Source organism: Mus pahari, chromosome 5, assembly GCF_900095145.1.
Source record: "Mus pahari chromosome 5, PAHARI_EIJ_v1.1, whole genome shotgun sequence".
Lineage (NCBI taxonomy): Eukaryota > Metazoa > Chordata > Mammalia > Rodentia > Muridae > Mus > Mus pahari.
Window position 1 is genome coordinate 53,909,250 of NC_034594.1, and position 27,578 is coordinate 53,936,827.

Here is a 27,578-nt window from a genome sequence, read left to right on the forward strand (position 1 = left end):
GCCTGATCTACAAAATGAGCTCCAGGACAGCCAGGGCTATACAGAGAAACCCTGTCTCAAACAAACAAACAAACAAAAAAAGAATAACAAAAAAAAAAAAGAAAAGAAAAGAAAAACCGAAAAACCCATGCCAGGTATGGTAGCATATGCCTTTAATTGCAGTTGTCAAGAGATAGTGACAAGTGGATCTCTGTGAGTTCAAGACCAGCCTAGTGTACAGAGAGGTTCTTGGACAGGTAGGGGGCTACATAAGAAACCTTGTCTCAAAAAAAAAAAAAAAAAAAAAAAAAAGGCTTAAGTTTATACAGCATTTAGTGTGTGCCTGGCAATGCTGCACGGCTTTTAGACTTACTCCAAACTCAGTCCTCATGTAGAACTTCATCCTTGTTTTATGGCTGATGAAAGAGGCATAAGGAGGTTAACTAGTATAGTCTAAGGCCCTGCATCCAGTAAACACTGTATTCTATCACAGACTGCAGTGTACTGTGTCTGCACATCTGACAGGACCCTGCTCCAGACGAGACCCCAGACCTTGCTTTATTTACCAGGACTCTTTCTATAAAGCCACATCTTTCTCTTGTATGAAACCTTTGGCTCAACAAAGGCACATTGAGCTAGCAACGCTGGCGGCTGACTTGACCCTCCTGGAGCCGGCTGACTCTGACCTGCACACCAGCCTACAGTCTGTCCTGTCCAAGTCCAGACCTCAGCAAAGTGACAGATAAATGTCATTATGAGGACCTCTGGGTTACTCTCAGACATCGCCAAAAGACTCCAGGTGTAGTCAATAAGATTCCACTATAATTTGAGGCGTGTAAAATGCTTCATAAGTCAGGAGAGGGTCTGTCACCTTCACTTCACTCCCCGAGGAGGAAATATATGCTCAGAATGGGTAAGGGACTTGTCTGAGAGTTCAAGTTCAAGCAGGTCTCCTATCTATGTAACCTGGGGCCAGGAAAGTGGAACCCAGTATCTGACCCATCTGATTGTGGGGAACCAGGGCCCTAGGAGCTCTGAGCATGGGCTGGATGCAGCTCTGGGGTTGAGCAGGGCAGTTGGTGCTTAACCCTTACTCCTTGACCTATGACACAGCTGCACAGAAGAGCTTCTAGAGCGCATGGCCAGGAAGCCCACCGTGTGTGAGTCTGAGGTGAGGGCAGTGGGTGGAAGGGACAAGGTCGTGAACCACCTTTCACCTGTGCGAACTCTTAAGAATGATGGGTGGGTCTTATACACGCCCTTTGTGCCCACCAGGAAGCCAGGGTCGGTGGTGGGGAGCAACACCAGACAGCACAATTCCCCACCCCACAAGACAAGACTTGTACTGTCCTCTCTAAACAACAGCAGATACATTCTGGCCCCTAACTCCATTGCTTCCCAGTTTTCCTAACACAAACGTTCTATGAAAACCACCTAGACTTTGATCTCACTGCATGGCTATACAAAGTGTATACTGCATGGTTCTATTTATAATACAAATCATTATCCTCTGTATGTGTGCTGTGCACACTGTGTGCAATGGCACATGGTAACCCTGGGTCTTAGCATCCTTCATCCTGGGGGGTGAGCTACAGATGAACTCTCGTGAACTGTCTGAAGGCCTCTTGCCACATCTCTGGTGATGAGCAAGTAGAGTGTTCCCCCACCTCCACGGACTCTGGCCTCCCTGTTTCCACAGACTCGGACCTATATGCGTCAAGTGCTAGAGGGAATATGCTATCTGCATCAGAGCCATGTGCTGCACCTGGATGTCAAGGTGAGGAGGGGTGTGGCGAGCATGCAGGAGGTGGGGCTACCATGTGGGGTGTTCTTTCTTAATCAGCTCCCGTGCCTTGGTTCTAGCCGGAGAACCTGCTTGTGTGGGATGGTGCAGGGGGTGAAGAGCAGGTGCGCATCTGTGACTTCGGGAATGCCCAGGAACTCACTCCAGGGGAGCCCCAGTACTGTCAGTATGGCACGCCAGAGTTCGTAGCACCTGAGATTGTCAACCAGAGCCCTGTGTCGGGAGTCACTGACATCTGGTAATGCTGGCATGCTGGCCGCGCTGGGGACTTGCTCACTGGCTGGGAAGAGCTTCGGGAAACTGGGATTCCCCATCTGACAGTCAGTGGGTGGCATTGCTCCTAAGGTTTCCCTTCCAAGTGATTTTCAGCTTTTCATCATTCGGGGCTAACCCAGTCCTTCTGGGCGTCGGCTCTCCGCTTCCCTGGGGCTGGGACTCCACACATAAGACTGGTATAAGCTTACTGGTCTTCAGACTTCTGGGCATCCTCAGCCAACCCTGCCATGGCCCCAGACTTTGGGTTGAGGTCCTACCGGAAGTAGACACTCTATGCAGTTTTGCCACCATCCTTATCAGAATGGTGGTAGAGAGAGCTACTCATTTCTGCCTGGAGTGGGCTGGCCTCTCACACCTATCTCTGGTTTCCCACAGGCCCGTGGGCGTCGTTGCCTTCCTCTGGTAAGGACCTCTCTGCAGTCTCCTGATTGGCCCATCCCTAACACTTTCAGGGTCCATGTCCTTCTCCCTTCTTTCCTACACTTAAGGGGTTTCACATGCACCAGTCTGGTTACCCCGGCTGGCATACCACAGCTTCATAAGAGGTAGGCATGCTGGATCCAAAGGCCAGTGCAGGTTGAGCACCATCTTGGCAGGGAATGACCTGATCCTAGAGGGTCCAGAGCACAGACTAGGGGGATACTTCTCCTCATGGGAAAGCCACACTGGAGGGGGGACAGAACTTATTCTCCAAAGCACAGGCAGTCAGCTCCCAGGGCACAGCTGCCTCTCCGCCTATCCAAGGACCCCAAGTGGGAGGACAACACTATGAAAATTCTGGCTTCCTGTCCAGATTTGCCCAGCCTCTGGTGTCCTCAAACCTCGGGTCTCTACTTGTTCCTGGCCCCACCACCACCACCACAGTCATTGTACATCACCTCAAGACCCTGCCTACCTCTTACCATAGCCCACTCTGCCTCTGCAGTTTGACGGGCATCTCCCCATTTGTTGGGGAGAATGACCGTACAACACTCATGAATATCCGAAACTACAATGTGGCATTTGAGGAGACTACGTTCCTGAGTCTGAGCAGGGAGGCCCGGGGCTTCCTCATCAAAGTGCTGGTGCAGGATCGACTGTGAGTACAAGAGCCCTTAACTGCAGAGAACCCCCTCAAACCACCTACCTACACCCCTCAAACTCCTGCCCTTAAGTATGCAACCCCTGACTCATTTTTTTAAAAATTCAAAGATTTGTTTTTATTGATTGATGGATTGGTTTTTTCTTATTTATTTATTTATTTATTTCATGTATATGGGTACACTGTAGCTGTCTTCAGATACACCAGAAGAGAGAGGGCATCAGATTCCATTATAGATGGTTGTGAGCCACCATGTGCTTGCTGGGAATTGAACTCAGGACCTCTGGAAGAGCAGCCAGTGCTCTTACCCTCTAAGACATCTCTCCAGCCCCTGGATTGATTTTTTTTTTTCCTCTGTGTAGCCCTGGCTGTCCTGGAACTTTTTCTGTAGACCAGGCTGGCCCCAAAATCATAGCGATCCATCTGCTTCTGCCTTGGAAATACTGGAATTAAAGGAGTGTGCTACCACTGCCTAGCTAATTTTTATCATTTTTAATTATGTGTGTGTGTGTGTGTGTGCACATGAGTGTGTCGTGTGCACGTGAGAGATGGTATCTGTGGAGGCATCAGACCCCCTGGAGACGGATTTACAGGCAGCTGTAATCTACCTGATTCCTGATTGGTCCTCTGGCAGAGCATCATTTGCTCCTAACCTCTGAGCCATCTCTTTTCTTTTCTTTTTTCTTTTTTTTTTTTTTTTTTTTTTTTGGTTTTCAAGACAGGGTTTCTCTGTATAGCCTTGGCTGTTTTGTTGGTTGGTTGGTTGGTTCTGAGCCATTTCTCTAGCATCCAATCCTCCATTCTTTTTAAAAAAGGTTTACTTATTTATTTATTTTACACATAAGAGTACACTGTTGCTGTTTTCAGACACAGAAGAAGAGAGCATCAGACCCCATTACAGATGGTTGTGAGCCACCATGTGGTTGCTGGGAATTGAACTCAGGACCTCTGGAAGAGCAGTCAGTGCTCTTAACCACAGAGCCATCTCTCTAGCACCCTTGTTCTTAAGAGGTCCCATTTTCTCAACCATTCATAAATAAAGGAATGATAAATGATTACTTTTCATTCCTTTACAGGAGACCTACTGCAGAAGAGACACTGGAACATCCTTGGTTCAAAGTGAGTCTAGTCCAAACAGTTCCATTTTCTGACCATTATGCATGTTAACTATAATATGCATTTTATATACATGTGACCTAGTAGCCTCACAGTAGATCTGTAAAGGATTGTAGTATTAGTCCCATTTTGTTGATAAGGAAACTGAGGCCCAAGTCACCGATCAAGTTAGAGTAGCATAGACTCTAAGCATAAGCTTGGACTCTTTTTCCATGGGAATGCGGGGGGGGGTCCTCTTTAGGGTTCCTACTGGTGTACAAGACAAGTCCTGGCCTTATCCCCTCCCTTTTGTGTGGCCATCCCTGTCCTGGGTTGGTTCCACACACTGGTGACAGGGTGACCTGGCTCACTCACTTATGAACTTAAGGTAAATGGTTCTTATCATTTTCAAGCCCCTCCATGCCAGAACACAGTGGCGGGCACTGGCAAGGAGGAGGTCAGCAAATGAGTCAAGAGAAGGCATCTAAATTCACTTGCCATTGGATGATGCCACATAGGTCAGGGCAGACCGCTTTGCCTAACACCTAAGGCCCTGAGCACGAGGCACTTCATCCTACAAAACAAGATACTTGTCATCCAACACTGTGCTGGGTCAGCCAAAGACAAGCCGTTCTGCTAGCAACTCTCCAAGAGTTTCCTTCCTTGGATCAGAAACAAGTAGCACCAGAACGAGTCAGGGTGGGCTGCCTCGGGCAGCATCTGAGTCTGGACCACCAAGACTTCAAATGTCTGGTGGTACACAGAGACAGAGGGGAGCTGAGGACTACTGGAATACCCAGTATGTCAGGGAAAGCCACCCTCAGGCATTGCCTGTTACCTGCCCGAGTCTCCTGTAGTCAAAGAATGTGTCTTAGGTGTAGCTCTGGTCTGACAGACAGTTTGTGGGGACAAGACCCTCAGGAATCAGCACTTCTTGCTCCAAGGTCCCCAGTGGACTTTGTCTCTCACAAAGGTCTGGGTTGACAGAGTGCTGTCCCTCAGGCCCTCTTTCCTGGGTTTGCAGACAGAAGCAAAGGGTGCAGAGGTGAGCACAGATCACCTGAAGCTCTTCCTGTCACGGAGGAGGTGGCAGGTGAGTTTGTCCCCACCCTGCCTCTGTCCTTTTTACACTAATTTCCTCCCACAATATTTCTTTTCAATGGTGAAGCCCCTCCCCCTATTCCTGCCTGAGCTGCCCTCCCATCGCTATATCTTTCTCCAGAATTGAAAGGGTCCTGGGAACCAGTTAAGCCTCTGGGCCTTTCTGGTCTGACTGTAGCACCTTGTTTGCAGCGCTCTCAAATCAGCTACAAGTGCCACCTGGTGCTGCGCCCCATTCCGGAACTGCTACGGGCTCCCCCGGAGCGGGTGTGGGTGGCCATGCCTAGAAGACAACCCCCGAGTGGTGGGCTCTCATCCTCTTCAGACTCAGAAGAGGAAGAGTTGGAGGAACTTCCCTCAGTACCCCGCCCCCTGCAGCCTGAGTTCTCAGGTTCTCGGGTATCCCTCACCGACATCCCCACCGAAGATGAGGCTCTGGGGACCCCGGAAGCTGGGGCTGCCACCCCCATGGACTGGCAAGAGCAGGGAAGGGCTCCCTCTAAGGACCAGGAGGCCCCCAGCCCTGAGGCACTCCCCTCTCCAGGCCAGGAGTCCCCTGATGGGCCTAGCCCCAGGCGGCCAGAGCTCCGCAGGGGCAGCTCTGCTGAGAGTGCCCTGCCCCGAGTCGGGTCGCGGGAGCCGGGCCGGAGCTTGCACAAGGCAGCGTCCGTGGAGCTGCCGCAACGCAGGAGCCCCAGCCCGGGTGCCACCCGCCTGACTCGGGGAGGCCTGGGTGAGGGCGAGTATGCCCAGAGGCTGCAGGCCCTGCGTCAGCGGCTGCTGAGGGGAGGCCCCGAGGATGGCAAGGTCAGCGGCCTCAGGGGACCCCTGCTGGAGAGCCTGGGGGGCCGTGCACGGGATCCCAGGATGGCGCGGGCTGCCTCCAGCGAGGCTGCCCCCCACCACCAGCCCCCTCCCGAGTCCCGGGGCCTGCAAAAGAGCAGCAGCTTCTCTCAGGGTGAGGCGGAGCCCCGGGGTCGGCACCGCCGCGCGGGGGCGCCCCTCGAAATCCCCGTGGCCAGACTTGGGGCTCGCAGGCTGCAGGAGTCTCCCTCCTTATCTGCCCTTAGCGAGACCCAGCCACCGAGCCCTGTGAGGCCCAGCATCCCCAAACTCAGTATCACCAAGTCCCCGGAACCTTCCGCTGTCACATCCAGAGACTCTCCCCAGCCCCCGGAACCTCAGCCTGCCCCAGACAAGGTTCCTGAGCCCAAACCAGAACCAGTCCGAGCTGCCAAACCAGCACAACCCTCTTTGGCTCTGCAAAAGTCAGCGCAACCTCTCACCCCCTATGCCCAGATCATGCAGTCGCTCCAGCTGTCCAGTCCCACCCTGTCCCCACAGGACCCCGCTGTGCCTCCATCAGAGCCCAAGCCCCACGCGGCTGTGTTTGCCAGGGTGGCTTCCCCGCCGCCCGGAGCTTCTGAGAAGCGCGTGCCTTCGGCCAGAACTCCCCCAGTGCTAGCCGAGAAAGCCCGAGTCCCCACGGTGCCCCCCAGGCCAGGCAGCAGCCTCAGCGGCAGCATCGAGAACCTCGAATCAGAGGCTGTGTTCGAGGCTAAGTTCAAACGCAGCCGCGAATCGCCACTGTCGCGGGGCCTGAGGCTACTGAGCCGCTCGCGCTCGGAGGAGCGCGGTCCCTTCCGTGGGGCGGAGGACGACGGCATATACCGGCCCAGCCCGGCAGGAACGCCGCTAGAGCTAGTGCGACGGCCGGAGCGCTCGCGCTCCGTGCAGGACCTCAGGGTAGCCGGAGAGCCGGGCCTTGTGCGTCGCCTTTCGCTGTCCCTGTCGCAGAAGCTGCGGCGGACACCGCCGGGACAGCGACACCCTGCTTGGGAGTCCCGCAGTGGAGACGGGGAGAGCTCCGAAGGCGGCAGCTCAGCTCGGGCATCCCCGGTGCTGGCAGTGCGCAGGAGACTCAGCTCCACGCTGGAGCGTCTGTCCAGCCGTTTGCAGCGCAGCGGCAGCAGCGAGGACTCCGGGGGCGCCTCGGGTCGTAGCACGCCGCTGTTTGGACGGCTGCGCAGGGCTACTTCCGAAGGGGAGAGCCTGCGACGCCTCGGAGTTCCGCACAATCAGCTGGCCTCTCAGACTGGTGCCACTACACCTTCCGCTGAGTCTCTGGGCTCAGAGGCCAGTGGCACATCGGGTTCTTCAGGTAAGGAGAAATTAGGCGAGTAATGGGAGTGGTGTGCTAGAGACAGGCGCTGAAAGGAATAGAGGGCTCCAGAAACCGGGAGTGGGTGGAAAGAGGTGGAGAGGCAGAGGCTAGCAAGAGGAAGGACAAGGGTTTTTTTTGTTTGTTTGTTTTTGTTTTTTTGTTGTTTGTTTGTTTTTTGCTGGTTGGGTTGGGTTGGGTTGGGGTTTTTTGTTTTTTGGAGGGGGTGCTACTTTGAGAGTTACAGGAATGTGGGTGCCCTGTGGGAATGGCTACACAAGAACTCATGAGTCTGGGTGTGTACAGCTCCCGGAGAAAGTCGAAGCCGGCACCGGTGGGGCCTTTCCAGGCTGCGCAAGGACAAGGGATTATCGCAGCCAAACCTCTCCTCCAGTGTCCAAGAGGACTTGGGTCACCAGTATGTGCCCAGTGAGTCAGGTAAGAAGCCTTAGGTTGCTCCCGGGGCTGGGTAAAAACAGACCACCATGAGGACCTTGGGCAGCCATGGAAGAGGCCTCTAGTTAGGAAAACAACAATGATAATTACAGCAGCAGCTGCCATTAATTAGCAAAGGCAAGTGTCCTATTAAGCATGTCACAAAGGCTGTCTTGTTTAACACCACAGCATTCTTTAGAAGGATGATCCTCTGCATCCTATTTTACCATTGGGGAAATAGCTTAGTGAAGCGATGCTGAGTAGCTTGTCCGAATCTCAGGTCTAATAAAGGGAGCAGCCAGAATCTGGAAGCACCTCCAGGCCACTCGACTGAGGCCTTTGTTTGGCTGGCCTTTTCTTGCACGGTCTCTCCATCTGGGTGCAGTTTTAAAGCTGCCCCAAAATCCTGCTTTTTTGCACCCAGTGTCTCAGACCACATGCATTCAAAGACACAACTTGAATCCCAGCTTGGACTGCAACCTCCGTTCTATACAACTCTGAACTTCTGGTTGCGCCCCCCCCCCCAGCCCCCACTCCCGTCACCCACAAGGGAAGTCTTTAGAGAAAAGTAGACATCAGGCTTTTTTGCTTGGGTAGAGGCCTGCAATCGCCCACAGTCTATTGCTTGTTCAAATGTCCTGGGAATGCAGCAGGGAAGGAGGTATTCCACCTGGTGCCCTCCTACCTGGAAAAGAAGCAGCCAGGTTTCTAGGCCAGTAGGATGTTCAGGAGGAAGCCACCAAGCCAGGGTGTGTGCACATGGTCTTTAGAAGCCGTCAACTCTATCCTGGTGCAGTTTGGGGTAGAATGGATCTAAACTTGCTTTCAACTCATCTGGGCTTGAGGAGACTATTTCTAAGCCCTGGTCAGGGCTGTGGGACTGGCTGTATGACTGGTGGGAGGGTGTGGGGGACAAGCTGGCTGGAAGGGGGTGGGGAGGTGGAAAGAGCCTCAGCAGAGAAATGCGGGATTGCTAATCCCTTCCCACCCGGAGCCCCCATTTTTCTGGGCAGCTGATTCCCTGCTGAGCGGTGAGTGCCCTCTGACCCCATTCTCCCCCCCTGCAGAAAGAAGCCCCGCCCCCATGTCCACTTTATCAACTGGGGCTCATCCTGGGCTAATGACAGTAGGACATCTCTTACCTCTTAGGCTGGCCTGCTCTGTTCCCTCCCCAGTACCCCCACTAGAACTGCGGGCAGCAACTGACGAGACCACAGACCGTTCCGATTACACTGGAGGATAAGATTGAGGCTCCTCCTTGGGGAACAGTAGGGCCCTGTACTTCCTCTGAATCCCAGCTCCCTCCTGGTTCTGGCGGATGCTGGTTTCCTAGGGGTCTTTAGCTCTCTTAGCTCTCTCTCCCCTGGTGAAGAAGACACGCCCCACCCACTGTGACCTAAACCAGATTGGACCTTTTTTTTTTTTTCTTAAGGAACAATCCAGGGACCAAAAATTCAAATCGCTCTGCCTCCGAGGAGCTCCGGCCTTGCAGACCTGGCACAAGCCCCCTGCCTTGGGCAAAGTCACCAGGCCCGGTCCAGGCAGCTTTTCTACTTTGCTCAAACAATCCCTCTTCTCAGGTTCAGCTCCTGCCTTCTCTGCTGGGTGGATTACAGAGATCACAGTAACGGCCTCAAGAAAGCCTAACGTTTGGGAGCAGTTCCTGCGTGGACTGTGTGTCTCCTTCTCACAGCAGACCCTCCCCGCCCAGGCTGGATCGGTCTCAGCCTCTCAAGTCACAGATTAGAAGTGCAGCTTCAGAAGGGGCATGGGACTTGCTTAGGGTCCTGGAGTCTCTACTCTTCTCTCTTGCTCTTTTTAGTGGCGTGAATGAGTATGCAGGATGTCAGGAGCCTCGCCTACCCGGCAGGGAGTCAGAGACAGAGACAGAGAGGCACGCTTCCAGGGGCTGCCCATAGGGGGCGCTGGCTTCAGCTCTCTTGAGACTGCACAGTCTATTGTTTTTGTTTTTGAGACAGGGTTTCTCTCTGTAGCCCTGGCTGTCCTGGAACTCACTATGTAAACCAGGCTGGTCTCAAAATCAGAGATCCCCCTGCCCCCAGCCTGAACAACTTTCAGGAGTCTATTTTTTTTCCTTCCATCATGTGGATTTGTTGAACGGAAGGAAGGAACTCAGGTCATGAGGCTTGGCGACAGGTGCCTTTATTTGCTGAGCTGTCACACTGGCTCCAAGACTGCACATTCTGATAACAGACGCTTCGCACAGCCCGTGTTAGCTGGGGCCCCTGCTTCCTCTCCTTTCCCTTCTCATTTGCCCTGCAGTGACCCAGAGGGAGTTTAAATTGCAGAGTTTTAACTGTTATCATTCTTCAAACTGTGTTTGTTTTTATTTTAACAAACGTGCACAGAGCACTTATTTAGTGCTAGTCTCAGTTCTAAGTGATTTACACGTGTGAGGTAAGCACCCGGCATGTTCAGTCATCAGTCAGGGAGAAGATGGTTCTGCATATGCTGAGGGCATGGAGAAGGTGATGCCCACCACAAGAAAGTCCTGGGAGGTACACAGGGCATGAGGTTCTACTCCCCTGCTTATGGCTGGGAGGCGATAATCATTCACTGTGCTCCCTACTGGCGGTGTTCTACCAGGGTTCACAGGCATCTGTCTCTCCCTCAGCAGCAAGCAGCCAGGGTCCTGAGCTGTCTCTCTTTTCCTTCAGATTTCCCCCCAGTCTTCCACATCAAACTCAAGGACCAGGTGCTGTTGGAGGGGGAAGCAGCCACTCTGCTCTGCCTACCCGCAGCCTGCCCGGCACCCCGCATCTCCTGGATGAAAGGTAAATACATTGTATCTTCCATAGAGAGGGGAGTGGGAGACCTGCAGCTCCTAGTCAAAGGGCAGGGAGGTAGAAGGAAGTCAAGGGCAAGGAAGGGAGGGAAACCTGGATTTACTCAGCTGCTCCGTCTATGCTTTCTTGTCCCCAGATAAGCAGTCCCTGCACTCAGAACCCTCAGTGGTCATTGTGTCCTGCAAAGATGGACGGCAGCTGCTGAGCATACCCCGGGCTGGCAAGCGGCATGCTGGGCTCTATGAGTGCTCGGCCACCAATGTCCTGGGCAGCATCACCAGCTCCTGTACTGTGGCCGTGGCCCGTGAGTTAGTGGGAGGGCAGGGCCAATGTAACAGGGATGAGGAAGTGGGTTAGGGCTCACTGAACCCGCAGCTGGGGACTCGCCTTTTCCTTCCAGGCATGCCAGGGAAGCTAGCTCCTCCAGAGGTGCCCCAGACCTACCATGACACAGCGCTGGTACTGTGGAAGCCAGGAGACGGTCGGGCACCTTGCACATACACTCTGGAGCGGCGGGTGGATGGTGAGGGCAAGGCAGGGTGAAGGGAGCAAATGGCAGGCCAAGGGTGAGGGTGGGGCTGCTTGGGCATCTTCTCTGGGCTCTTGTAGCATAGAGAGCCAGGGGCCATCGCTCTAGGGCCTTAACCCTCCCTCCGCTGTGCTGTCTGCAGGGGAATCTGTCTGGCACCCCGTGAGCTCAGGCATCCCCGACTGTTACTACAATGTGACTCAGCTGCCTGTCGGCGTGACCGTGAGGTTCCGTGTGGCCTGTTCCAATCGTGCTGGGCAGGGGCCCTTCAGCAACCCTTCTGAGAAGGTCTTCATCCGAGGCACTCCAGGTCAGCGGGAGGTGCAGGGCGGTCATGTCGGAACCCAGGACCTCTCTGCTCCTTGGAGCATCACAGCTCTGCTCCCAGAACACTCTCTGGTGATTTTCTTTGTCTCCTCTTAGATTCTCCTGCTCAGCCAGCTGCTGCTGCTCCCCGAGATGCCCCTGTTACCTCAGGGCCAACCAGGGCCCCACCGCCTGACTCTCCTACCTCACTGGCCCCCACCCCTGCTCTTGTGCCCCTAGCCTCCCAGGCATCCTCTTTCAGCCCCTCAACTTCCTCCACGTCTGCCAACCAGGCCTTGTCCTCACTCAAGGCTGTGGGTCCACCACCCGCAACCCCTCCACGAAAGCACAGGGGCCTTCTGGCCACCCAGCCAGCAGAGCCATCCCCACCCAGTATCGTGGTCACCCCAAGTGAACCCAAGTCTTTTGTCCCTGACACTGGAACCCTGACCCCAACCTCTAGTCCTCAAGGGGTTAAACCAGCACCTTCCTCAACTTCCTTGTATATGGTGACTTCCTTCGTGTCTGCACCTCCTGCCCCCCAGCCCCCAGCCCCCGAGCCCCCTCCTGAGCCCAAGGTGTCTGTGCGGAGCCTCAGCCCAGCCAAGGAGATGGTCAGTTCCCCGACACCTGAGAGCACCACTCTTCGGCAGGGCCCTCCTCAGAAACCCTACACCTTCCTGGAAGAGAAGGCCAGGCAAGCAGGGATAGAGAGGAGACGCGGGAGAGTGGACGGGACACAGGGGACAAGGGAGACAGTCTGGACTCAGAGAACAGAGCAAGCGGTCCTGACTAGACTTGGAGGAAGATGCTAAGATGTGGGTCTTTAAGGACCATTTGAGTTCAGCTAGCTACTGTCCTGGGCTCAAGGCCATGTGCTCTTCACAACTGTGAGAGGAAGGCACAGCCTTGCACACCCCTTTCACAGATGAGAAAACTGAGGTTATGTGCTCTCCCAAAGGCAGAGAGCCAGGAGAACTGGGAGGTTTGCTCCTAGTGATGAATTCCAAAGCCCACACTGCAGCCCACTGCGTTTTTGTCTTGTTTTGTTTTGTTTTTGAAAGATTTATTTAATGTACGTGTACACAGCGGCTGTCTTCAGACACACACCAGAAGAGGGCATCAGATCCCATTACAGATGGTTGTGAGCCACCATGGGGTTGCTGGGAATTGAACTCAGGACCTCAGGAAGAATAGTCAGTGCTCTTAACCGCTGAGCCCTCTCTCCAGTCTGCCCACTGTGTTCTTGTTCCTGTGGTCCCTGCTTCCCATTTTAGCTCTCACAATGACAGTGCCCACCCTGAGGCTGTGACATCCCTCTTACACACACAGGGGCCGCTTTGGCGTTGTGCGGTCATGCCGGGAGAATGCTACGGGCCGAACGTTCGTTGCCAAGATTGTGCCGTATGCTGCGGAGGGCAAACGACGCGTGCTGCAGGAATACGAGGTGCTTCGGACGCTGCACCACGAGCGGCTCATGTCCCTGCACGAGGCCTACATCACCCCTCGGTACCTCGTGCTTATCGCTGAGAGCTGTGGCAACCGGGAACTCCTCTGTGGGCTCAGTGACAGGTAGCTGGGTGTCCCTGGGGTAAGGGTAGCAGGAACGGACGAGGCTGACTGGAAGGTCACCCGTTCAGCCTCTGGTGACACCCCACCCCTGCCCTAGATTCCGGTATTCAGAAGATGATGTGGCCACCTATGTGGTGCAGCTGCTACAAGGCCTGGACTACCTCCACGGCCACCACGTGCTACACCTGGACATCAAGCCGGACAATCTACTGTTGGCCGCTGACAATGCCCTTAAGATTGTGGACTTCGGCAGCGCTCAGCCCTATAACCCTCAGGCCCTGAAGCCGCTTGGCCATCGCACAGGCACTCTAGAGTTCATGGGTAAGAGGGGTCATGGTAGAGGGCAAGAGGATTGCCACAGGGGCATGCCAGGCTCACCCCATCCACCCACACATGTACCATTCATATACATTAACCGCTATGTAAATAATGAATGACAGTTTTTTCCATTGATCTTTACAATAGCCCCAGAGTTGGGCATAACAGTACTCCCTTTTTACAGATGAGGAAGGAGAAGCACCCTGACATTAAGTTATTTGTCCAATTAGACAGTTACAAATAACTGCAATGGGATTTGTAAAAGCTGGAAAGACGAGAATCAATTACAATTGTACCGAGCAGGGAAAGCCAGTCATTTAGCTACCTGCTAACCGGTACTTATTATCGTTATTCCTTAAAGTTATTCTACAAGCTGCACTTTAGAGACAAGACAATGGGGAGCCAGGCAGGTTTAGTAAATCGCCCGAGGTCCCATCGTTATAAGGGGGAGGCTTGGGATTAGAGCCAGCAAGGCTGATTTCAAAGGCTCTTAATCTTGGGGTTGGCCACACTCTGTAAATGAGAGTACTGCTTCTGAGCTGGTCCAGGGCAGGTTGTGATGTTGTATCTTGGGTCTTCTGGAATCTCCGTTCTCAGTGTGTGGGTGGCCCACATCACCCCCACATTTGTCCTGCCTGCTGACCTCTAAGGCCTTGCTGTTCTGGTTTTAATCGTGCTTTGGTAACTTGGCCACGGTCCTGCTTCTTAAGGCCCCAGAACTCTTCGCCCCCTGCCCCAACCCAGCCTCCCTCTCCCTGTTCCCCCGCCACAGGGAACCTAAGCCAGCTTGACCTCTGTCTCTTGTCAGCTCCTGAGATGGTAAAGGGAGACCCCATTGGCTCTGCCACGGACATCTGGGGAGCGGGTGTGCTCACCTACATCATGTGAGTGGCCTGGCCCTGGTCCAGCCCCATGCTTCCTCTGCCCATGATCCCTCCCTCTACCTCTTCTAGATCTCAGCCCACTTCTGCCCACCTCTCCCTCATCCTGCATGTCCTGTCTCCCAGGCACACAACCAAAAGCCAAGTGGCATTGTCCTTGAATACTGTGCCCCTCCCAGATGCCATACATGAATGTCTCTTAGGCCTTTCAACTGAACATCACTCTAAGGTAGAGGCAATGAGAGGGGCATCAGAGATGGCAACTTACCTTTCTTCCACAACAGGCTTAGTGGGTACTCCCCATTCTATGAGCCAGACCCCCAAGAAACAGAGGCTCGGATTGTTGGGGGTCGCTTTGATGCCTTCCAGTTGTATCCTAACACATCCCAGAGTGCCACCCTCTTCTTGAGAAAGGTCCTCTCAGTACATCCCTGGTGAGTAAGCCCCCCTACCTGCCAACCCTCCAGTGGTACCCATCTCTGGATGCAGATCACCATGGCTTCACTGGGCCAAAGACTCCCAACTCCTCCATAGAGAGCAGCTGCAGCAGGAGCTGTCACACTGCCTTCATTTAAAGTCGGCAACAGCCCTGGGAAAGGCAGAGTCAGTCCCTATTGCAGAGACTGGGAAACTGAGCCCATGGGCTGCCCAATATCAGAATCATAAAGGTCCCCAGGGAGGGAACAGCCTACCTTCTCCCAGAGCTTCTTTCCTGGTTCATGATCCCTGGCTTGCCTGGCAGGAGCCGGCCCTCTCTGCAGGACTGCTTGGCCCACCCATGGCTGCAAGATGCCTACCTGATGAAGCTGCGCCGCCAGACACTCACCTTCACCACCAACCGGCTCAAGGAATTCCTGGGCGAGCAGCGGCGACGTCGGGCTGAGGCTGCTACCCGTCACAAGGTGCTGCTCCGCTCCTACCCTGGCAGCCCCTAGGTGGCACAGACAGCAGCCCGGCCACGGGCTTCAACTTGGGTTCTCACTCGCGCTGCCAAGGGACATTCCAGAGCCCACGCTGAGCTGGACAGGCAGGGGCTTCAGATACCAGCAGCAGCAGCAGCAGCAGCAGGCAGCAACATCTGGCTGGGCTATTACCTCATGGACCTAAGAGGACAAGGCCCTGGGGCTTCAGCCGAATGTCAACCCGGCCACAACCAGAACAGGAGACCCACTGGCCAGGCTAGGCAAGGGTGAGAGCAGAAAGAGGCGAAGAGGGAGTTGGGAAGTGAAGAACCAGACGGAGGATAGGGAGGGAGGAGCTTGAGGAAGGTTCTAGGCTGGAGTGGAATGCTATATCTCAGGGAGAACCCAGAAGGGGACATGGCTGAAGAGGAAGAGGGACCCCGTCATGTGGGAATGTGGTGGACAAGAGGACAGGACATAGAGAGCGTGCCAGGAGCCAGAGCAGAGACATAAGGGAGGGCAGAAGGGTGGAAGGCAACAGGAGTAGGCTCAGGGGTGGCAGGCCAGGCCAGCAGCTGCATCTTCAGAGAGAGGAGAAAGGCAAAGAGATGTGTGCCTAAGGCCACTCCAGCGGGTCTCCTGTCCCAGCCGATGCAGTTCTGGGCATTCTTCACTGGCCCAGGGATGTCCTCACTGCTCCTCCATGGCCTTTGCCCTCCTTCCCATTTGTATTTATTTATTTATTGCCTTTTGTGGAGTTTCCTTTCTATCTAGTCCCTAGTGCCTATGTTGTCCCGACCATCCCCCCTCAGTCACCCAGCTGTCTGTGCAGCTGTCTGTCTGTCTGTCACAAGGGAAAAAAAAAAAAAAAAAACAGCAAGCAGCAGGACCTCTGTGTGTGGTCTCTGGGTGGGGTGAGGAAGAGGAGGAGGCGGGGCGGCTTGGAGTGGGTCCTGAGTGGAGCATCACCTTCTCTAGGCAATGACAATGTGTTCAGGGGTCTACCATCTACACCACGGAGCACCTTGGGGCCTTCCAACCCCTCCCTTACCTCTCACCCCCTTGTACTGCTAGCTGAAGGGAGACTGTAGCCATTTAGTAGTTTCTAGGGTGCTGGGAGACATACTGAATTCCCATAACCACCCTCTCTCTTGATCCAAGGGACTCACCTCTCTGCTCATATGCTCCCTCTTTGTAACTTGAAGAATGTTGGGCTCTAGAATGGACCAGCCACATCCCAGGCCTATCTCAGCCTAGCTCTTCCTCGGGACTAGGGAGAGACGGATTTCCTCTCAGTAATTAGGTAAAAAACAGACAGTGTGAAGAGCTGGAGAAGACACTAGGAGAGGTCCTGGCCTGAGGTTTTTGAGGATTTAAACACAGATCTGAATGTATGGAGCAGCTGTGAGCGCACAGGGCAGCCAGCATTTTCCTAGGGTTGAGGGACACGTCAGGCTAGACCTTGTCTCCAAGGCATGTTAGGAGTCTGCTGGGCAATGACAGGACACACCCATGCAGCATCGAAGAATGGTCACAAGGTCCCAGAAATGAGCTTCCTAGAACGGAGGTAGAGGAAAGAAGGAGCTAGGTTTCCTGAGTTCTACCTTGAAGCTCTACTTTCGGCAAAATGGAAGGAACAAGCTTCTGCCTGTGAGCAGAGAGCGTTGGCACGAGGTTGAGACCCCTTGACTCAAGCTTCTACAGCCATTCTGGCTTCCAGGAGGGAAGCAAGGCTCAGCATCATAAAATAACAAGATGCTAAAAGCAAAGAGAGAGACCTTGCCCACCCATCATCCCAGTTATGAAGATATACAGTTTGCCTGGGAGAATCTCCAACCCCTCACACATTGCAAATGCATTCATATAAAACTCAGGTGCCTGAACTCGTATCTTGATAAATGGAAAAAAAATTCCTCTCCCGTCCCCTTTGATCTGCAGTTTCCTTCCCACCTCCATTGGAAATGGCACGTGAACTCCTTATTCCAAACACGGAAGAGCCAAGGTAATTTATGTCAGCAGAGTGGTATCAAAATTGTTCTGATCAAAAGGTTTGCAGTACCAATACGCATAAACCAGTGCCTACAACACTCCCACCTGGTTCCCTAGCCTACATTGACAGCACTCCACTCAAGCCCCGGAGAGATGATCTTTATCACAGGCAGTCTTGGGCCCCTTTGCACAAGGGTATGCCCCCAAAGGACGTCAGCAGACCTAGAGGTTGGGGAGTCAATTATAATGTTAACCTTCAAGAATGGCAATGACCATCCAGACCCTATCCTGTCACAAAGATGGAAGAGAGGCACTGGGGAAAACAGTTCAGGGGTCACCTCTCCCAATTTCCAGTGTCTAGTGGGTTAAGGGCAAGGGGCAGAGATGGTGTGCTGGCAGACTGGGCAGAGAGCAGGCCTCAGCTCTATTATGAGAGCTCTGAATACTGACCCAGCCTGGAGGAACGGGGGTATTTCAGAAGGAACTGAGAGAGAAGGGTCTGCCCTGTTTTCTGAAGGACATAGTTCTGGCAAAGGCAGTGCAGCCAAGCTGACAAGATGAATCTCAACTTTCCTGGGTCTGTTTATTTGCTGGAGTAAGGCTGCAAGGAGCTGTGCTATAGGCCTAAGTAGTACTGTCTCCAACGACCCAGAGGTAGCGGTGGCTCTGGTAGTGCAAGATACTGAACTGGCCACCTGGACCAGTATAGAGCATCAACGAAGCCAATCGTTTCTGCCAGTGCTCAGATTCCATGGGCATCCTTATGGAAGGCTCATGTGCTCTACGCTCAAAACAGTGTCACACTGTGGGCATCTGCAGTCGTAGTGTCGAGGCGGGAGTGCATTTGTAGTCCAGATGGAGTGAGGAGGAGCCCACCCTCCACACTGACTGGAGGGCATGACAAGCCTAGCGATTTCCTCCCTTCCTTCAGGACCCGGTCCCACCCAGACTGAGAAGTCAGCCCAGGGCTCCCACCCTAGGATTCTAGGACCCAAGGTCGCAGTGGGAGCCAGAATTAAAAATCTAGTTTTCTGGCTCCCAACCCAGGGCACTTTCCTTACACAGAGCTGTCTCCAAAGGACTTGTGAGAGCTGTATCTCTTTTGATCTTCTACTTGACCCAGAGAAAAAGGGACAGGGATAAGTCCTGTTTAATAACTAAAGAGATAAAATGGAAAGGCTAGTCATCTGTCCAATAACATACTGTGAATTCAAATGCATCCTATGGAGTTAGGGCCAGATATTCTTCATCCCGTGGTGATGCTCTTGTCCCATGGTTGGGTTCCCCTGTCCTTCGTTGAGTCCATGCAAAGGTACAAAAGGGACCTCAAAGACGCCATGGCAGCACTGACTGCCATGTCTGCCAGACCAAGCACAGATAGGACATCGAGGACCACGGCCCCGAGGAGGTCTAGGATCTGCAGCCAAGGCAGGGCTGAGACTGGGACCTGTGTGGTATTGTTCCCAGAAACTGGACTGCAAAGAGCGAGCTTTATAATTAACTAAGCTCATTACACACATAAACTGACCCACAGACCACCCTCCGTCTCTCCACATCTTCCCCAGGGTGTTGAGATTGGTCCCAAAACCACCAGCGTCTTACCATTCTCCAGGACTACCGCACTGGGCATGGCCCAGGGCTTCGCTCAGGTGGACGTGGCTTGAAAGGGACCATCAGACCTTTTGCCCTGGCTGTGAGCCCAGGTGCTGGCGGGATCCAAACCCTCTTCTGTCTTGCTTAATAAAACTGCTTTCCTCTGACCCTCTGCGTGCTTGTTTGTTTGTTTTGTTTTGTTTTTCATCGCCATTTCCTCTCCCTGCCCCCGCCCCATACTTATCCCAAGACCCACAGGCCAAGGTCACAGAATACTGGAGTCACTAGGAAATCTGAAAAGCTCGCCTAGCCCCGTGCTTCATTTTACAGGTAGTAGTCATCCGGAACAGGATTTCTCTCCGTGTCAAACTTCTCAGCCGGACACATTTTGCAACTGTGACTCCTCCTTTCCCTCTGCTCAGTCTAGGCTCAGCCCCTCCCGGCCATTCCAAAGCTGGCCACCCAGGGGTTTCTCCTGTGACTTAGTTCTCCGCTGTCTCTGAGCCCATACTGGAAGAGCTTAGGTCTCAATCTCAGTTTCCAGGCCTAACTTCTTAGCCCCCATCCTCACTCCTCTCTCTCTCTCCTCAGTTAAGCCTTGCACTACGGTACCTTAACCAAACTCCAGGTTTCCAGCACATTTCCCAAGTGTCTTATTGGAGTTGGAGAGAGAACGTTTTCAAAACTACAATTCCCAGCAGCCCCTGCGAAGGAGCTCTCGCGGGTTGTAAGGAGACACGTACGCGGAAGGAGCAAGCAGAGGCAGGCGGCAGAGCTGGCGTAAAGGGAGCTAGTGGTAAAAGGATCTACATGGTGGAGGGGGTGGTGGGCAGGGTAGGGGTAGCGGACGGACCCTGGACGTAGGGAGGGCTCACAGGGCCTGTCTTGCTCTCCTCATGCCCACGCTTGTGTTGGTTCCATAACCAATGGCTACGAGAAACTGATGTCTATTGAACTGATTCAGTTGTGGGGTCCAGGTCAGCAATCAATCTTTGGAATCCAGAGATTCCGCACCAGTGGTCCGTATGCGCACGCCTGGAGTAGTAGGCTCAGCGTTTGACATGTCAACGGAACCTGTCTTTTGATTCGAGCCCATGTAGGATTCACATTCAGCACCCAGAGGTGTTAGGGTTGGTGCTGCTCATCAAATGCAGATTGGTGTTAGTTCGGTACTTGGGGCGCATTCATAGGATTCAAATTAAATACCCGGAGCTCACTCAAGGTTTGTGGTTCCATATTCAGCGCTGGGATTCGGAGCAGAACGTCTAGAAGGAGGAAGCAGTCATTTGCAAGGCATTGGGACAGGAGGTTTCAGGGTTTTGAGATTTGGGGTCAGAGAAGGGGTCCGTTGAGTACCCGTGTTTACATAATTTGTTCATGGCCAAAGAGAAGTCACTAGAGATAAAAGGGAGGGCTGCAGGTTTTTGAAGCCATCTGAGTTCAGGATTGGGATGAACTTCGTGATTGTGTGCCCAAGGAGGGAACTGTACTGAACTTTTGTGTTTACATCCTAGGAAAAGACTGTGTGTTGTAGTTTGGGAGTATGAGATCTGGTTGTGATTCTTCTGTTGTGGTTTGAGGTGTAGGTAACAGCGCTCATCATGCTCAAAGCTGTGATTCTCATTGGAGGCCCCCAGAAGGGTGAGGAGATGGGGGAGAGGGGAGCGGGTAGGCCAGAGAGGTCGGTGGGGTTGGAACACAAGGAAATAGGAAGCTAAAATGTTCTCCTGTCCTCTCTCAGGGACTCGCTTCAGGCCTTTGTCTTTTGAGGTGCCCAAGCCGCTGTTTCCTGTGGCAGGCGTCCCCATGATCCAGCACCATATAGAAGCCTGTGCTCAGGTAACCCCACACTTCCTGCCCCTCTCCTTCATGCTGTGTGTCTGTCTTCCACTTCCCAGCCGCGATCTTTTCTCACCAACTACCGCTGCCGTTCACTGGCGTCTGTGTGAGTGGCACTGCTTCAGGCTGTGCGTGGAGCTAGCCCTGATGAGTTCCCTGCCTCTTGCTGCTGCTCCGATTTCACACCTCAAAGCCAGGCAGGGATCTTAAAGGATAAGCTAGAGCCATAGCAGGGGGCATCAGTGATAAAGCACGGAGCCCCCCATGCTGCAGCTCCTTTTCTTTATTGTTCCGTTATTGGGATAGACAAGGTTTGAGTTTGAGTCCTGTTTTCCTGCTGAGACCTGGAGCAAGCCAAATTTCAACCTCTTTCAGCTCTAGTTTTCTTATCTGTAAAGGAGATTAAATGTCCCATGTAGAGTGTTGAAGCTGTAAAATGCCTAATTCAATGCAGACCCCTGATAAATGACCCTGTCATCTTATGCTGGAATCAAACTTAGAATAATATATAATGGGAGATGGTTTGGTGGGTAAGTGCTTGCTTGCACAAACGTGAGGCTGTGAGTTTGATCCCTGTCGTCACCCTTTTAAAGAGCCAGTCTTGGTGATGGGTTTGTCATCTTAGGACTGAGAAGGTAGAGAAAGTAGATCACTGGGGCTTCCTGGCCAGCCAAGCTAGCCAGACCCCAGTGAGCGAGCGAGCGACCCTGAGAAGATGGGCTACCCCTGAAAACAGAGCCATGTAGAGATCCAAGTTGGACCTTTGGCTTCCATGTGGCTGTTTACACAAGGGCTTGTGTACCCCCCCCACACACACACACGCATGCATGGGCACACATAAACAAGCTTCAGATACAACTCAGAGACAGAGCCTGTGTCTAGTATGCAGGAGGTCTTGAGTTCAATCCCCAGTGCTGGGGGTAGGAGGAGGTGACAAAGAAGGAAAGGCAGAAAAGAAGACTGGATTATACATTACTGTGGCTTGGTGGACAAGGTCGTTCCAGTCCAGGTGCATGGGAGACTATAAAAAAATGGAAAGATCAGAGCTGAGAGTTCTAACTTCCTCACTGTCCAAAGGAAAGCAGGGCAGGATGACTGATTACCCAGGATACCCACCGGAGCTGAACCTTTATCCTCTAGACTTCTGGACCGGTACCCAGATCTTCCCAATTCCCATCAGAAGTTTCTCTGACAACCTCTTCCTTTGTCCTAGGTCCCTGGGATGCAGGAGATTTTACTCATTGGCTTCTACCAGCCCGACGAGGCCCTCACCCAGTTCCTGGAAGCTGCCCAGCAGGAGTTTAACCTTCCAGTCAGGTGTTTGAACATATATGTGTCTGTGTATATGTGTGTGTGTGTGTATATATATATATATATATATATATATATATATATATATATATATGTATATATATGTGTGTGTGTATGTATATATATGTAATGTGTCTGAGTCTCAAAGTTCTTGGGAATGAGTTGAGTCACCAGGGTTTACCCCATACCCAAAAGGTACTTATTTGGGCATCAGAATTACTTTTTTGTTTCTTCTTCAAACATTTATTTATTTATTTATTTATTTATTTATTTAATGTAAGTGAGTAGTAGACTGTTGCTTTCTTCAGACACACCGGAGAGGGCATAGGATCCCATTACAGATGGTTGTGAGCCACCATGTGGTTGCTGGGAATTGAACTCAGACCTCTGGAAGAGCAGTCAGTGCTCTTAGCCACTGAGCCATCTCTCCAGCCCCCAGAATTACTTAATATGAGGTTTCCTTGCAGACCTAGGGCAGAAGTACTGCTGACAAGGGTGGAGGTATCGGGGGAGGGGGAGGGTGTGCCAGGTGCCCTCTTGGCTCATGGTGTCTCACTTAGCTGGCTGGGGTTCCTGGGGACAGGTACCTGCAGGAGTTTGCTCCCCTCGGCACAGGGGGTGGCCTCTACCATTTTCGGGACCAGATCCTGGCTGGGGCACCCGAGGCCTTCTTCGTGCTCAACGCTGATGTCTGCTCTGACTTCCCCTTGAGTGCCATGTTGGATGCTCACAGGCGCCAGCGCCACCCCTTCTTACTCCTTGGCACCACGGTGAGAGGACTGAGGACTGTAGAGACTGGGGCCCCTCTAGGTCTTGGGTAGGGGTGGTGTCGGGAGGGAGATGTGCCACTCCAGCAGTTACAGAGGTGTCACTGGCAACCCTGAGCCCTTTGGTTGCTGGAAAGCAGGGCGGGGGGGGGGGGGGGGGGGGGGGAAGGGCAGCTGTCAGCTCTCAACTCTGCTGGAGGCCTGTCAGTGTCAGAGCTGCGTGCCAGGTGCTAAAGGGGAAGGGAAGGAAGGTAGAGAAAACAGCCTCGGCCGCCCCGGAGGAGGCAGGTCACTGTCTTGGATATGTCTGTCTCTCAGGCTAACAGGACACAATCCCTCAACTACGGGTGCATCGTTGAGAATCCACAGACGCATGAGGTGAGAGCAGGATGGGGCTGAGTGCCTCTCTGTAAGATCAACCCCGTACCCCGCATCTCTAGGGGATGCTGAGAACGCTTTCAGGAGGGGTCCATCATATCAAACAGATAGGACAGTTTGTGTGTCATCCCCCCTCCCCCTCCCTAGTAAATCATCTTGTAGCCCTTTAAGAGAGAATGACAGGGGGAAGGGGTGCCAGCTCGTTTCTGGAGGAGTGATGTTTTAATAAATGTATGCACGGGGCACTACCGGAACACAGAGAGAGGCCCAGCAAGAGCCTGATGTGAGGGGTCAGGGCTTCCTTCAGGAAATAGGTAGAGATGAAGGAGACTGCCAGCAGAGAGAACGGTTTGTGCAAAGACAGGTAGGAAGTCCACAGTGACCCATAATTACTGAGGTGGGAGCATAGTCGCTAAGGCAAGAAGAGCCTTGTCCCTGTTTGTGAAAATTCCTTCCAGTGAGTCTCATGAACTTAGACACACAAACCATTTTACTTGTTCATAGTTTAATATATATAAACTCTACATGGAATATATATGTGTATGCTTACATGTGTATGCAGTTTTGTGGCAGGCACCAGTTAGACGTGAAAGAAAACCACAGAACACATTTCCCACCTCTCAGGAGACCTCAGTCTAGCAGGAAGGACAGTCAAAAGCCAATCCTTGGCACAGTGGCCTGGGTGAGGTATGACCAGAGTCTAGGGGTGTCAGGTGCGAAGAGCTAGGTGGAGTTGGTAGCAGAGTAACAATGTCAACTTGGTTCCAAAGGGAGGGAGGGTTTCCCAGAGGAAGAGGCAGAGAAGGGCATCCCAGTGGCCGGTTATTTTCCAGTGATTTTCCTGGAATACCAGGAGTTAGGGACCTTTGAGCACAGGTAGCCCCCTGGGGATGTGAAGCCAAGGTGTGAACTACCCCATTCAGCAGTAGAGGGGCCTGGGGGTGATGTCCTATGAGGTGTGGTATGGAGGTCTGCCCTCCTCTGTGAACTCTGCCTTCACTTTCTCAGGTCCTGCACTATGTGGAGAAACCCAGCACCTTTATCAGTGACATCATCAACTGTGGCATCTACCTTTTCTCCCCAGAAGCCCTGAAGCCTCTCCGGGATGTTTTCCAGCGTAACCAGGAGGATGGGCAACTGTGAGGCAGGCTCCATGACCCTGTGACCTAACCCCAAGCCTCCCCATCCCAGACCTGTGCCCCTGCCAGGCTCTGCAGGTCCCATGTCACCCTGCTTCCCGGCTTTCTCCCTTCACCCTTTCCCACTGTCATCTATAGTCTGCCTCCCTAAGTCCCTCTCCTTCTAACCCATTCTGTCCCTCTTCCTCACACCCCCCCCCACCCGCTCCTCCTCTGTCACCGCCTGCCCATTCCGCTTCTGGTCCATTTCTCTCCAGCCCTGGTTGTCCCACAGACATCTTTTGAGAACAGAAGGCAGCACACACTTGGGTGCACATGCGTTCAAGTGCAGACACGCACACGCGCACATACACACTCACTTGAGCTGCCCAGAGCCTTGCCGGCTAATGTCAGGTTTGTCCCTCCCAAGCCTGAAAGCCGGCTACTAGGTCTCCCCCTCCCCACCCAGCTCCCATCTCACGCCTCATTCATCTGCTGACAACATTTCTCACTCCACCATGTCTCTGCTTCTCTCCATCTCTCCTGGCCTCTCTATCTCTGTTTCCGCTGAGCTGGCACCTCTACCATCTCTTCCCCCCCCCCTCTCTGTGACTGTTTCTGCCCTCACCAGCTGCCTTGCTCTGGGGTGAGTTTGGTTTTTTGTTTTTTTGCTTTTTTTTTTTTTTTTTTGCTATCCAGTGAGGGAGGGGAATTAGATGGGGGNCCAGCTGCCTTGCTCTGGGGTGAGTTTGGTTTTTTTTTTTTTTTTTTTTTTTTTTTTTTTTGTGCTATCCAGTGAGGGAGGGGAATTAGATGGGGGAATGGGGGGAGGGTGGGCATAAGCAGGGATAGGAGTGGGGTGTAGGCCTGGGGTTCCCCAGTGAGAGCAGTCAGTCAAAGGGAATAGAGAGGTGCCGAGGATTTGATTAGACCTTGGTAAAGCAGCTAAGCTAAAGGAGCGGCAAAGCCCCTTCCACTCCTTCCTGGAGAGACTCTAGATTTGGACTCACCTAGGGGTCTGAGTGATGTCTCCCCCTTTCCCGGCCAGGGAGGAATCTCCGGGCTCATGGCCTGGCGCAGGGACCATCCGACTAGAACAGGATGTGTTCTCAGCCCTGGCTGGGCAGGGCCAAATCTACGTGCACCTCACTGATGGTATCTGGAGCCAGATCAAATCTGCAGGGTATGTGGGGGCTGGGGAAGTCCCTGTATCACGGATCTTAAGACTTAAGAGTGTGGCACTTGGGGTGGTAGGCACAGGCCCTGCTGGACCCTGAGTGCCTCTTTCCCCTTTGGTCCCCAGCTCAGCCCTTTATGCCTCCCGCCTCTATCTGGGGCGATACCAGATCACTCACCCAGAACGGCTAGCCAGACACACTCCAGGAGGCCCACGAATCAGAGGTACCCACCCCATCCCTTTATTCTCCCAAGTCCTTCGACCTACCCTCTTCACCTCAGGTGTGGCGGTGAAGGCTCAGTCTCCTCCCCTCCCTATCCAGATGTGTTTTGGGGTATCTGTCCCCCAGGTTGTTTCTTCTGTTTCTAGGAAATGTTTACATCCATCCAACCGCTAAAGTGGCCCCATCAGCTGTGGTAAGTAAGCTGTGGCCCCAACTTCAGGGAGAGGCTGTTGGGATCCGTGGGGAGACAGAGGGACCAAGCTCAGGTGCTGGCCTGTCTCCCTGCTTTGGAATACCTGTTGTTTCCCCAAGTCCCTCCACTCGCAACCTATGATGATCTTCTTCACAGCTGGGTCCCAATGTCTCCATTGGGAAGGGGGTGACCATAGGCGAGGGTGTGCGTCTGCGAGAGAGCATTGTCCTCCATGGAGCCACTTTGCAGGTAAGAACCAGGCACACAGCCAAGAGGCTGGGGGAAAAGGAGGGTCAGGTATGCCTTCCAGAGCAAGAGGGGTGAACCCCACCCCAGACTCTGTGTCTCCTCCCTTCCACACCTTCCTGTGCCTGCCTCCTGTCCACTCACCCTGAGCCATTCTATTCAACAGGAACACACCTGTGTCCTTCACAGCATTGTGGGCTGGGGGAGCACTGTGGGGCGCTGGGCCCGCGTAGAGGGGACTCCCAATGACCCCAATCCCAATGACCCCCGAGCTCGCATGGACAGTGAGAGCCTCTTCAAAGACGGAAAGCTGCTTCCTGCCATCACTATCCTGGGTATGGTTTGTTGGGGGCTGGGGGGTGGGGCTAGTGAGGGTTAGCAAGCTCCACAGGTGAAGGCTGTAGTCTGCAGGGAATGTTCGTTCTTGTGTGAATTGTGCGTGTGTGTGCATGAGTGTGTGTGTGTGTGTGTGTGTGTGTGTATTCCTTAAGCAAACATTTACCAAGATCCTGCCACGTACCCAGCCGGAGGGAAATCACTGGGGGATGAGGCTGGAGCACAGATGGGCAGGCCTGGCCATGGCCCCAGCTCCCTGCCTCATCACCTCTCTCGACCTCTTCCTGGTGCCCTCGTCCACGCTCCAGGCTGCCGCGTTCGGATCCCTGCCGAGGTGCTCATCTTGAACTCGATTGTTCTACCACATAAGGAGCTAAGTCGAAGCTTCACCAACCAAATCATCCTGTGAGGATGCTGCCAAAAGGCCCCCAGGACTCCCGCCCACTCTCCTCTGGGCTGCTGCCTGCCTGGCCAGCTCTGTCCAGAAAGGACCTGAGGAAGCCACCTCGTAGGAGCCGTGTGTATGGCCAGGGACACCTGGCCTCTCTCCCCACTCCCAAATAAACCCCTATGAACCTTGGAGCCAGCTTGGACTCCTCTTGTGCCTGGACTGGGGGGGTGTGGAAGCACAAGAGGGGCAGCTGAGTCAGGCCCCCCCACATTAGCATTTAAATTGGAGTCGTTGCTGCTGGCTCATGAATAATGAATTCGGAGTCTTGGTAAATCTCCCCCTCCCACTGCCTCAGCCTTCTGCACTAGCTGCTTTAGAGGAAGGCCCTCCAGGCTCCCTGGCCTCCACGACCTTCACCCTGCTCGCTGGCCTGCCTCCCCGGGCCTGGCTTTCCAGAATGCTGAAAGCTGAAGGATTTCAGTGGGCACCCTTGCAGGGAGGCTGGGGCGCAGGCTGAACACCCAGCAGCCTGCTCTCCTCAGCTCCATGCCAAGCCCCAGCCCTGGCCTGTTTAACGCTCTGCCAGCCCCATCTGTTCCCAGGCTGGCTTCGGGGAGTTGGGGGCATTGCCCCTACCCAGGGGTCTTCCAGGATCCGCCCCCACTCCTCCGCAGAGGTCTGATTTAGAAGAGGCCCCTTTACCCCTTGGCAGTCTGATACCTCTTGGCAGGTCATAGCCCTACTCTCCGCACATCCCCATGTTTGCCCGT

At 53.5% G+C, this 27,578-nt stretch overlaps 2 protein-coding genes across 8 annotated transcripts in view; both read left to right on the top strand.

Moving 5' to 3' along the window:
* The window catches only part of Speg (striated muscle enriched protein kinase), a 57,037-nt gene extending 40,916 nt beyond the window's left edge, over window positions 1–16,121 (top strand). Inside the window, exons 24-42 of the mRNA XM_029538680.1 lie at window positions 1,093–1,150; window positions 1,679–1,756; window positions 1,843–2,021; window positions 2,435–2,461; window positions 2,985–3,137; window positions 4,217–4,259; window positions 5,260–5,328; window positions 5,529–7,497; window positions 7,804–7,935; window positions 10,611–10,727; window positions 10,876–11,043; window positions 11,140–11,262; window positions 11,411–11,578; window positions 11,692–12,271; window positions 12,907–13,146; window positions 13,244–13,467; window positions 14,273–14,348; window positions 14,630–14,779; window positions 15,088–16,121. Of these exons, the coding sequence (XP_029394540.1) occupies window positions 1,093–1,150; window positions 1,679–1,756; window positions 1,843–2,021; window positions 2,435–2,461; window positions 2,985–3,137; window positions 4,217–4,259; window positions 5,260–5,328; window positions 5,529–7,497; window positions 7,804–7,935; window positions 10,611–10,727; window positions 10,876–11,043; window positions 11,140–11,262; window positions 11,411–11,578; window positions 11,692–12,271; window positions 12,907–13,146; window positions 13,244–13,467; window positions 14,273–14,348; window positions 14,630–14,779; window positions 15,088–15,280 (4,747 nt within the window). The 3' untranslated portion in view covers window positions 15,281–16,121. The remainder of the gene's footprint in view (window positions 1–1,092; window positions 1,151–1,678; window positions 1,757–1,842; window positions 2,022–2,434; window positions 2,462–2,984; window positions 3,138–4,216; window positions 4,260–5,259; window positions 5,329–5,528; window positions 7,498–7,803; window positions 7,936–10,610; window positions 10,728–10,875; window positions 11,044–11,139; window positions 11,263–11,410; window positions 11,579–11,691; window positions 12,272–12,906; window positions 13,147–13,243; window positions 13,468–14,272; window positions 14,349–14,629; window positions 14,780–15,087) is intronic.
* A 3,427-nt stretch (window positions 16,122–19,548) lies between these two features.
* On the top strand, window positions 19,549–27,065 carry Gmppa (GDP-mannose pyrophosphorylase A). 7 transcript variants are annotated; one of them, XM_029539191.1, is made up of 14 exons: window positions 19,549–19,625; window positions 20,344–20,470; window positions 20,571–20,668; window positions 21,882–21,985; window positions 22,563–22,749; window positions 23,065–23,124; window positions 24,133–24,263; window positions 24,874–24,888; window positions 25,291–25,425; window positions 25,546–25,643; window positions 25,789–25,835; window positions 25,992–26,084; window positions 26,248–26,416; window positions 26,726–27,065. In XM_029539191.1, the coding sequence occupies exons 2-14, from the start codon at window positions 20,431–20,433 to the stop codon at window positions 26,824–26,826; spliced, it is 1,278 nt and encodes a 425-aa protein (XP_029395051.1). In that variant the 5' UTR covers window positions 19,549–19,625; window positions 20,344–20,430; the 3' UTR covers window positions 26,827–27,065. The 7 variants fall into 7 exon arrangements, with proteins under 7 accessions (XP_029395051.1, XP_029395056.1, XP_021053501.1 ...); XM_029539193.1 differs by having other exon boundaries at window positions 19,568–19,625; window positions 20,410–20,470; XM_029539192.1 differs by lacking the exon at window positions 19,549–19,625 and adding an exon at window positions 19,641–20,051.
* The last annotated feature ends 513 nt before the right edge of the window (window positions 27,066–27,578 follow it).

Bases quoted from the DNA above. Each gene is read 5' to 3' on its own strand.
- Gmppa (XM_029539191.1), top strand. From the start codon at position 20,431: ATGCTCAAAGCTGTGATTCTCATTGGAGGCCCCCAGAAGG. The intron at 21,986-22,562 runs GTGTTTGAACAT...TCCTGGGGACAG, and splicing joins GAGTTTAACCTTCCAGTCAG to GTACCTGCAGGAGTTTGCTC. The intron at 25,836-25,991 runs GTAAGTAAGCTG...TCTTCTTCACAG, and splicing joins AAGTGGCCCCATCAGCTGTG to CTGGGTCCCAATGTCTCCAT.